Raw genomic sequence first — 11,544 nt, forward strand, 5'->3', positions numbered from 1 at the left:
GAGGGGGGTAAAGACACATGCACACACACACACCCCCGCCAGTCTCACCGCTCCTCTAAGAGGACTGACTGGAGCCGAGCAGACAAGGGCCAAGGCTGAGCACCACTGGTCATGTGCAACTATGTAAGGGAGCGACTCTGCTGACTCTGTCCTTCATGTGACAGTTAAGAGCTTCATCAGTCCATCAGCTACCGTCCCTTCTCCTAACCGCTCTCCTTTCGTCATAAAATGAACATGACGGAACAAAACAAACAGAAAGTAATCAAACACAAGTGCTCGAGGCCACCCTCACTGACTCCTCTCGCTAGTGTGTTGGCTCAGGTGGATCCCAGTAGGGTTTAAGCATTGACAAAAAGGGGGGGCCGGCTGAGACCTCAGCGCTCTACTGGGACGACTGGGAGTTGTCATTCTTGCTCTCCTGACTGGAGGGGGCCTTGTTGTTCCAGGGCGAGTGTGCCCCAAGTGCAGGCGAGCTGTTGAAACTGTCCTCATCCTCCAGGCCATTCGCCCCATCGAACTGCGTGTTCTCCAGCCGTGTGATCAGACGCTCGTCCTCGTCACCAAACTCCCCTCCCATCAGAGTGGGCTCTCCCACCATCATCACGTCCTAAAGGGGACAGCAAGGGCCGGTACATATTATCCCCATAATACAGGGGGTTGCGCGGAATGACTGGCTGCACGGACGAGTTGTAAGTGGAGTGTTTTCTTGCCTACGGTCTAGCGATTTAACTTGGTTCAATTTCAGCTTCTTTTCTTTATGATATGCATGATAATTGATACTTCAAGATGCGTTTCAGGGACAAAGAGAGTATTAAAACCTGAGGTATTAGTGTCCTTTTATTCCTGAACCAATCCCAACAGGACAAGGTGTTGTCAGGGCATCTACCCTGACAGTTGTGTCCGTTGTGGCCCTGACTCCCTTCCCCCGTTCCAAGAACCAGGGTCAAGGGCCCTCCCTACTGGCCAGCAGTGGGCGTCCCTGAACCTTGAGTGCTGCATCAAGGGGGAGGGAGGGAGGGGGGGAGGGGGGGGGGGGGGGGGCTGTTTCATTCCACCTCGGGTCTCGTTCGCTCAACCAAGCAACCAAGTCAGCAAAGACAGCAGGGCTGTGTGAATCGTGTGCTCTGAGAGACTAACTCTAAAACCAAGATGATACAGCAGACTTAGAGAGAAACCCTAACTGTCCCCACTGGAAATCAGAGCAAGGTAACCCAACCCCCCCCCCCCCCCCCCCCCATGGCCCCAAAATAGTTTAACCCATAAACCTGTGGCCCCAGAGGACAAGGGACTGCCCATCACTGGTTCACATCAGGAGTCTACTAACTAAATCTACTCATCCCCCCTTCCAGAGGCATCCCTCTGCTATCGCTATCCTGCTGCTACACCTACTCCCCCCCCCCCACAAATAACTTCCTAACCCCCGTGGCTGTATTTCCAACCCCTTCACCCCGTGTGTTATCCTCCACGGTGCAGAGAGAGATTAAGTAGGTGTAATGCTTACAGGTACCTGGTTGGAGAGAGAGAAGCTGTTGGCTGGACTCTTCTTTTTGCTGTTGCTGTTGTTATTGCTGCCTGCGCCGGAGCTCACGGTGCTTCCACCGGACACCTTCCGTTTCCGCCGCTTGTTTGGAGCTTGTCTGGCTGGCTCGGCTACGTAGACAACAGGTGGAAGATATGTTTCATAATCACATATTTAAGTGAATGTCAATCTGTTTTCTTTCAATTGCAACCGGATTCGTTTGTGCTCCGCGGCTTAATGAACGTAAGGGCAACACCGCCATAAATGCCACAGGCAATTTCAAAAAGGTGTGTGTGCGTTACCTGGAGGTGCTACCATTCTTTGCCACTTTTGGAAGAGGCAAGTCTTCAGGCAGTCTCTGGGGCTCAAGCTGTAGGTCTTATGCCTTGACATCAACTCTTGCATGGGCTCCAATATCACACATAGCTTTACGGAGGATAACGAGAGGAACCAAACAGACAGAAAGAGCGTTAACAGGTTGTTGCAGCTGAGGTTAATTTACTGACCGATCAAAAAGAGAACAACATGATCACAGGGAAACGTGCTTACACGGAGGTAGTTGAGTGTGGAGTTGGACAGCCCACATCTGGTGATATTTTTAGCCAGCTGATCGAGCATTTGCGGATCCTGTGTGATTATGTTGAAAGGATAACATGAATAAAGTGCACGTACAGTATGTGCATTTGAGCGGGGGGGTTATTTGGGTTTGGAACTCACATGCATAGCCAGAATGCTCCTTGGTAGGACCTCTCTGTGTTGTCTGATGCTGAAGTGCCACGTCTTGATCCTCATCATGTCATCAAACATGAACTCCAGGTACAGGCGGCCCTCCACGCAAACCTGAACCGCGAAAGAGAAAAGTTACAGGTCACAGCAGCAGCAACAGGAATGAGAGGGACAGCTGCACGTGTTGCATCCGGTACCTGTGTGAACATGGGTTTGCCGTTTTGGGTGACCATGGTGCATTGGTCGCAGTCCAGAGACACAAAGTTACTGTGGAAGGACTCCTTCGGGTGCTTCAAAACATAAAACAGCTCGGTGGCGCCACCCTCAAAAATACTTCGAAAGTATCGTGGGATCAAAGTCCTGCCGATGGCTGCACACAAAAATAGAAGTTTGTCAATAAATGTAATCAATACATCAAAATAAAATGAAATTTGAATCACCCACATATACCAGGTAGTGTGAAAAAGATCAAATAAAGAGCAGAGAGGATATACATAATGCCGCCAACAGGTAACAGATAACAGCCTTGTCTTGATGAATGATTAAATTGAAAGATGTATGATCTGATGAAGATATAAAACATCTGGACATTTTGAAGATAGTCATTATTGGACATTACTAAAATATAAACAGTTCCACTGCCTTTACATTTATAATTAGAACCTGAAAATACAAACAAACAGTGGCATTTTCTTATTTAATCCTTCTTACTGTATCGTTTGGGTCCATCCTCCAAACAGAAGGTGATGGTGAGCATGGCGTCATCCTCAAAGAACTCTGTGGTGAAGGCATCCCACCAGAGATTGTCACAGTCCTGAAAGCAGATAAAGAACCGCTTCAAATCTAAAAACCTAACTTTGGTAAAGTTAAAACACAAGGCGAATCACTCCATCATATAATCACAATAAAATAAAACAGCATTCAAGTGTAATACAGTTTGTTTGCTATGAAGAGATGAGGAAGATGTATAATAGATAATATGAGTAAACAAAGAATGATTCTTAACAAGAAGCAGAAGTTTTTGTTTCCTCAAATTTAATATTTCGATAAACATTCAACTCTTCTTCCTCTGGTCGATGTAAAACAATGGATTATTGCAAAACCGCTCAAACACAAGAAGCAGAAACTCTCGTTTCCTCAAATGTACTGTTTATTTAACTACTCAACACTACTTCCTCTGGTCAATGTAAGACAATGGATTTGTTTTAAACAGATGTGCATGCTTCATGGTGGCCACGATCATCACTGCAGAAGCTCTTAAATGTTTTGTTGTGCAGTGAAGAAGTCAAAAGAACACCGACGGTGGACTTTCTGAACGAGGCATGCTGCCATTCAGACGTCGGGTGTTGTGTTGGACATAAAACTTGGCTTTGTGGTTAAAATCCCCCACAATGCACAGGGGTTAGTGTGGATACATTTGTAATAGTGAGTGCAGACCGACAGCCACATATAAAGCGTGGCTTGTTACAAGTGCTCAGTCGCGCTCTCGAGCATATAAACAGTCGGCACTCTAATTATGTTTTGGCCATGTTGATCAGATAATCTTATTAGAGCCTGAATGTAAATGAAGTCGGTGCGTTCTCGGGGCTTAATTTCACACAAAATCCCCGAGCGTGGACAGCAGCTGGGAGGGAAAATCTGAAAACAGCAAGTAGTTCAAGGAGCTGCACGATGTTGCACTAGAGATTGTAATCGCAACCAACTTAAACATGAAACTCAGATGCTGTGTTTTTGCACAGCAACAGTTTGGTGTTGATGTCTTATTACTCTCTATGTGAGTGATGAAGTGACTCTCACCTCTGTCCAATTCTGTAGCCTTTTGTTCAGCTCGTATATCCGGTAATCTGTTTGGTTCCCGTACGGTGTGGGTCTCCTGAAACAGAAAACAGGGGGACTCAACGCTCTGTGGCTTTCCCACACAAATAACATGAGCCGCGAGCAGTTTCACACTTAAGTTAATAACAGTGTGTTCTAAAATGAACAGAGCACAAGGCTTTATATATGACTTCTGAGCTGAGACAAACCACAACTGTGTGTTCACTATGCAAGCGGCAGTGTACTCACCCCATTCCAGGCTCCATGTATGATGGGGGGTACATGGGTGTCGGCCTAGGAACAACAAAAAGAACAAACATCAGCAATAATTTTCTAACAAACATAAGCAACACAAAGGATGTGCGTCTTTAGTTCTACACTTTGATCTCAGAACTGTTCGAGCCAATTACTGGATTCAGGGCTAACGATAAAATTCCACATTACAATAGAATACGGAGATATAGAAATATGGGTTTGAAATACTCAACAACATAACATTTAATACGTACTCTAAAATGTTATGACTGCACTGCGCGTCAGTATGGCATCCGTCTTTGTTTGTCACTTTTAATTAAGCTGATTGTTGCTGCTTCTCTTATTTACTTTATAAGACCGCCACATTGAATAAGAACAGAAGAAATCACCAGTCAGTCACCGGTAAACCGGAAGCTCAGCATCAAACGTGTGCAGATTTAAAGGGAAATAAGTTCCGGGTTCAGTGTCAAGTGCATAACAATGCCCACAACAAGCTGTAATATTATACAATTTTTAACAATTATTAACAAATTACAGTTTAAACAGCTTCAAGCGAACCACTGAGCCAAAAGAAAAACAGATGCCCAAAAATATTCAGAACTAAAATGCAAGCACCGGTTCAATAGTGATCCAGTGGTCACACCTGCAATCTGGACTGAGAAATAATTAAAAATCTACCGGTATTTGGGGGAGAAATGATTTCAACAGTACACCCCCCCCCCCCCCCATTATCACAAGAAAGAAGAAACATTAATATAACAGGTGACTAAAAACTTTTGAACGGCAAGTACAAGCCATAAAACATCAATACACATCATTATCTATAGAGAAACCTACCCCACATCTCTGTCCAGCATAGCGCCTGGGTGGAAGGGGGGGAAGCTGCCGCCGTTGGGGGGCTCCTTAGGAGAGTACAGCTTGAATGACTTTGACGAACAGCCTGCACACGAGCAGAGACAGAGGGGGGAAAAAGAGCAGAGATTTAGAGGAGATTTAGATTTAGCTCATTCAAATCACAGCATCATCCAAGTAATCTAATGCTGGATGATTCTGCTGAGATTTAAAAAAAGCACACTGCCAAAACAATTTCCTGCTGCTTTCATTATCTAATCCATCTTCAATCTGGTAAATGGACAAGAAAACAAATCATGACGGAAAGAAAAAACTGAAATATTTATTAGCCGACAGAAATCTGAGAAAACAATCAGTGAACTGGGGAACTACACGCAGAGGAGATCGTCTGACATGTTCTTTGTGTTTTGTACCATTATAGGGAGCCCTCTTCTCTGCATTCAGCCCCATGTGATCCTAACTATGCGCCTCTGCTGTGTGTGTGTGTGTGTGTGTGTGTGTGTGTGTCTCCCCCCTAGTTGCCTCTTCTACCCATCCCCCCATGCATTGCCCGGCTGTTGTTAACCCTCGTCTGTCCAGATAAAGCGTTCACACTCAAACAGTTCAGTTCTCTTAGAAACAATCTTTGCGGTATCTCTACTCAAGGACACTTTACGTTGCATTTAATTAGGCCTGATTAAAAAAAGCCTGCATACCCAAGCAGCCAAACCGTAGCGGGCTGGGATGTTGAGAAAAACAACCCCATGAAATTTGACCGGGGCTTGCCCATAACACCCACCCTACAGCTTCAGATAACAGATAAGGAAACGTTGAGTTTCTGTGTTGGACCCCTTTATAATGTGGTTTGAGCGTGTCCTGCTTGTAAATCTGGTATTCCCAACAGGCACCTGAAGGCAGCATTATGTTAATGTGTTGCTTTTACACCGTTACAATTGATGCACAGCCATCGGCCACCGTCAGCTAGGCATACAACATGGTGATTGTGCCAAATGAACACTGAGCCACACTAATGCAGGATCAAACATAACGGCTGAATGTTTGATAAGGCCAGACAGACTACTCTACAAATGGTGATGGTTAAAGTCAAGATATACAAATGGAGAGAGAAAGGCAGGCGTTGGGGTCAAGTATTGACAGTGTGAACTGTGATCTGTCCGTCCCCATTCACCGCTCCTCCAACAACCACAACTCCTCCTTCGTTTACTCCCTTGCTTCAGTACAACCCTGGCAGGTCATCTTCTCCTCCCGATTGCTATGTGGGTGAACCTGCTCGGGGGCACCCAACAATACTTCTCTATATGCATTACGTCTGACCTATAGACCCCCCCCTCCCCCAAACACAAGTAGCCCCAGACAGCATTCAACCCACATATGCTGAAGTCTTCATCCAATCTCATGCTGATGCATATTGTGCCAAACACAAATCCCTGCAAGAAATCTGAGTAGAAGTCTTGTTTTCTCCATTATGTAATGCCTCCACGTTCAGAAACACACATTCTGCACAAAATGCTGACACAGTTTATTCTCGCCCTTGAATAATCACCAACACACACCCTGTAAAACCATGTACCGTCAACAGCGTGAAACATATCCACAAGACATCGGATGCATTATGTATGGGTCATTTCACAGGCCAGACCATCTTTTGAATAAGTATTTTTGATGAAAGACATGTTCAGGTACACATGACAAATACCGTTAGAGATGGATGACTCCAGCAAGTAAGCATCCTTTGAAAGAAGGACATAATTAAGATGAGTCACCATGATGCAGAAGCACTCCAACAATGGTGACGTTGAAATAATGAGACTTTTAGGTGCAGTTCAGTCCTCTCAAACAATAGAAGAGCATCCAGAAGCTGGCCCACAGCCAATAAAACATCCGAAACAAATGAGCCAAGACTGTCAACATTCTTCCACTGATGACTGGTATAACGCTAGCTCAGTCTATAGCACAGTCGACATTTAAAAAAATAAGCCTGTGTTCACTTTAACACACTGGACCAGGCGTAAATTGGAGCACAGGGCCGCGTTCATTCAACGTCTACAGAGGACAGATGCCATTGCTAAGCTATTAACGTAGCTAACGTTAACGTAAGCTAGTTGCTGAACTACCGCCATCCACTTATGATTCCCCGTGCGTGTTTACTGTGAACCAGCGGAGCTGTCAAAGGTAGCGTGGCTACCTTTGAGTTACCTTTGTTTGAGTTACCTGCAGAGAAAGGTCCACCGAAACACGGTGTTGCTCAACACCTCCGCTCGGTGTGTTTCTCGCCAGCTAGCTTCGCTGCTAGCCGGAGCGGCTGGACGGCGAAAGCTCCAGCACCGACCGTCGATAATGTAACGTTAGTCCTGCACCCCAACAACACGAGAGACGGGAAGTGAAACACTCCAGCTCGTTGCACTGGTTCCTGACAATTTGCAATCCCCAACTAATTGTTTTTAAATGTCATTTGTTTAGTGGACGATGCTACCTATTTACTACTAACGTTACTACTACAGGAGGACCCTTTGTTCCTGCCAGCCGAGACACGGAGAAAAAAAAAAAAAAAAAAGGCCCCGCCTCCTGCACGCGCCCCCGCCCATCCCATCAAACACACCGAGATAAACACAGGCCTGCCTCCATGACAGCCAGGGACCCCAATCTGTCTTGTCCGGGACCCATGCGTGCATCAGTGGCCCCTATAGTGGTACAAGTGGCACCCATTAGGAGGAACGGTTATAAGCCGTAAGCAGTATTTTGCATCTTAAACATGCTATTACAGATTGACAGAATAATCTTATTCCATAGTCTGACAGCATCGTTTTGTATCAGCTTGTTCTGACTCCCCATGGAAGCTTTGTGGTGTTTACAAAGTGTCAACAGGATTCATGCATTCTTGATATGTGCATTATTGTATACACATTTCCACCCTGACATATTAGGTACTTTTTGAAACTTCGGGGCATTAACTAGAATTTACATTTAGTAGAAAACATTTGGCTACACTGCATGGGTTTATAAAGAGTGACAAACGTGTGGATCAGTGGTACTTAAGAGGTTAAGTTTACAGTATTTCTTCATTGTTACAAGACAGACATGATGCCCTTAGATAAAAACTATCCCTGTGCTCTCATAATTATGACAAATGATAAATAGTCTTTAAAAAAGTCATAGCGTATAATTAAGCTGGAGGTATTAAGACTGAAGCCCTTTTAAGGATTTTGCCAGATTGTATTAAATATATACTTAACAGAAAGGCTGGGACCTACAGGTAGACCCTCAGTATATCTCAGCACATTTCATGAGGAATAATACAGTATAAAGGTTGATCGTTGAATACAAACAATAGATGTCAGTACGATGAAAAATTATATTTCACTTTTTGAGTTTTGGAAACTCCTGCATTCAAGCACATATAACAGAAACTCCTGTGAAGCTCTGCAGTATGAGAACCGTGTGCATTTATAAAACCTTTCTACGGTGGCGGTATTAACATTCAGTTCAGTCATAATAAGCAGTCATGAGGAATGAAGGGAGAGAGAAATGATTTCTGCCAGTTCTGCTGGAAGCACTGGTCAGTCTGTCCTGACTGTAACAACCCCAAAATGAAAAGAACATGAGTGTGATTCAGACATTTTATTCACACCGTTCAGCAAATCTGCCACAAAGACTATTTACCTAAACAGCCTGTTTAATTCAAGCCAACTTCGTAAAGGCTTATGAAAAATGATTGACTTGGCTGATGTCCTCAATCCTGAGCCTCAGATTATGTAAGGGTATAATCTGCAGCCTCACTTTTAATCAATAACCACTCTAATGTTTACAAGCAATATATTTGAAGCCCGGAAAACCTTTTGTGGTCTGAAAGTGCATTTAAAGCTCAATTTGTTGAGGCTTTCACTTGAGCTGCCAGTCAGTTTGTAGAATTATATAAGTGAAGCAGTGCATTTCATTGAGAGAGTAAACACATCTGACCCAGACCAGTCACTCTTACTGCATAAAGCCCCCATCAGGCTTAGAGTGCAGATATACAGCATCATCTGCAGCTTGTACTCACTATTCAAACTGGAGGAGAACGACACAAAAATATCTGTGGGCTACATCATCGGTTAAATGTTGGAAAACAATACAACTCAGAATTTCGTTAAAGTAACTGTGGTCCAATCTGGAGAGTTTGGCTGTGTAGTTATGACAGAAAATAAATTATTGGACAACTATAGGGGAATAAAACATAAAATAAAGACTAAAGCCTTTTGTTGTAAGGTAGGACTAGATGTATAAGCTTTTGTTGAAAACAATGGTTCCTCAGTCAGTGTTGATGGACGGACACAAAGAACAGATGTGACAGAACAGCATCTCCCTCTGCTGGTATATGCTGCAAACATCCTCACACTTCAATTATTGAATACAATAAATAGAATACAACACAATACAATGACCTTTACTGTACACTATTCACAGCTAACATAATCGATAAAATCTCTCATTTTTATCTTTAAGATATTTATCTGCCTATTCCATGATGATATCAACCAATAACCTTAATAAGCACAATAGTGCTTATATTAATGCCATCTGAATTCAGTAGTCTGCATTATCATCATTACAACAACAAAAGAAACACATGTAAATGGGTTGTAAGGAAGTGTGGATCACACAGCAACGTTATGGAATACTGCATACATTACTGTGGGAGTGTTTCAGTCCTGAGAATTGGATTTCATGTGTATTCAGTAAGAGTCACATTTAGTGATAACATTAAATGGAAGTACACAAGAACTATGTTTTAATTTCGTAACTGAAAAACTGTTCTTGTACTACACACAACCTCTTTTATTTATAGATCCCTATAGCTCCGAAGAACACTTTACACGTACTATTTTATGCAGAGGCGGACTACATAACATTACCACTGAAATGCTTTCCATGCATTGTAATAGAAAATAATAATGTGGTCTCCAATACAGAAAAATGTCAAATGAATTTTGAATCATTTGGTTCATTACTCAAGCATCCTTCCAGTCAGACAGCTATTGCACATTAAAAAAAACTGACCGTGATAAATAAACTGAGGCGAGCTGTAAACAAGTCGACTCCACACAGGCCATACACGTGTAAACATGCCGTAAAGCTTTTTTCCGAAGCCCTCCAACGTATTGTGTCTGTACACAAACGTGTGACAGAGAGAGTCACTTATTCGCGAGGAAATCTGTAGAGAGCGCTGGTGAACAGCATGTTCACACTCCTGTCGCTGCTTTTCTAGCCGCCACAGTGGAAGCACAAACCTGTCAGGGAAACCGTTCTGCGACACCTGACTGGTAGTGATAGCAACACGGCAGCAGACAGAACTATGCAGGCTGTGGCCTGACAGCAGGAAGTTAAACAGCGTGTGTTCAAGATAAAGAAGGATCGGTGCTGTGGACGCTTGCAACGAGAGAGGTCACTGATCTGAATCCAGGCAGAATTAGCCAATCCATAGAGGACTGTGCAGTTTAAACTGGAGGTTTGGTCATTTATATGGCTACTCTTGTTATGCACTTCTGTAATGTGTTACAAAAAAATGTAAATCCACCGTGAAATATAAATCACTTGTATTCTTATAATACCGCTCAGTTTTAATGTTCTTAAACTGAGCAACGGTTCAACAGCGATGATGTTATTTGGAAACTAATCTTGGAGCCGCTCCACATATAGTGAATAATGAAACAACTGTGACACAGCACCTACTTTTACTGGAATTTGGACACTTAGTCAGTCACTAATTCCAAGTAAATGGACAAACTCCACCAAACCCACCTCCATTTTCTGACATCATCAATTCAAGTCTTGAAGCGCTGCTTTTTTTTTAACTTTAGGGAAACAATTTACAGTCCAAAGCACAACATAGATTCTGTTAAATGGCAGCAGCTATATGTCAACATTTGCCTCGATTTGCATACACGTTTATCAAATCAAGTCTCTTTGAACACTCCATCTTCGACACCAACCAGCTCAAACAGGCTGGCAAATTCATGATACACTCATTAACAGAAACATGTTTGCATGCTAAATTTACACGAACAGTCCCACTTGCACACACACGATTGGCACAGAAATACAGCACAAAGCTCTCAAATAACTGCGGCTGTCCTCACACCTTCTGTTTTCAGCACAGCTCTGTTTCAGTCTATCTTCAGTCAGTAGCGAGCCTGCTTTCATGTTGAAAAGACTCTGCGGCTTGCACATCTCCCACAAATAAAGGTGTGCTTTGATAGAAAATCATTTTTTCCATCCCACACATTTTGTCGTCTCCCCCTCCTCCCGGCTGTGGCACATGCCAGCTTTCCTCTGCCATCCTGTCGGCCCCGCAGCAGATGTGACATCACTACAGCACGCCCCCCCCCCCCCCCCCCCCC

The 11,544-nt window shown here is 43.7% G+C and overlaps 1 protein-coding gene across 4 annotated transcripts in view; it reads right to left on the reverse strand.

Annotated features, from left to right (window-relative positions):
* The window catches only part of ldb1a (LIM domain binding 1a), a 19,867-nt gene that overhangs the window by 2,557 nt on the left and 5,766 nt on the right, over positions 1-11,544 (reverse strand). Inside the window, exons 3-12 of one of the 4 annotated variants that reach the window (XM_031878009.1) lie at positions 5,153-5,255; positions 4,310-4,354; positions 4,043-4,118; positions 2,957-3,059; positions 2,443-2,615; positions 2,237-2,359; positions 2,069-2,146; positions 1,822-1,945; positions 1,502-1,650; positions 10-607 (exon numbers count right to left, since the gene is read on the reverse strand). In XM_031878009.1, the coding sequence (XP_031733869.1) occupies positions 383-607; positions 1,502-1,650; positions 1,822-1,945; positions 2,069-2,146; positions 2,237-2,359; positions 2,443-2,615; positions 2,957-3,059; positions 4,043-4,118; positions 4,310-4,354; positions 5,153-5,255 (1,199 nt within the window). In that variant the 3' untranslated portion in view covers positions 10-382. Of the gene's footprint in view, positions 1-9; positions 608-1,501; positions 1,651-1,821; positions 1,946-2,068; positions 2,147-2,236; positions 2,360-2,442; positions 2,616-2,956; positions 3,060-4,042; positions 4,119-4,309; positions 4,355-5,152; positions 5,256-11,544 lie in introns of those variants that run through there. The other 3 variants (XM_031878015.1, XM_031878021.1, XM_031878029.1) reach the window with 3 other exon arrangements.

Source organism: Anarrhichthys ocellatus, unplaced genomic scaffold, assembly GCF_004355925.1.
Source record: "Anarrhichthys ocellatus isolate YVR2014 unplaced genomic scaffold, GSC_Weel_1.0 scaffold3, whole genome shotgun sequence".
NCBI classification, from domain to species: Eukaryota; Metazoa; Chordata; class Actinopteri; order Perciformes; family Anarhichadidae; genus Anarrhichthys; species Anarrhichthys ocellatus.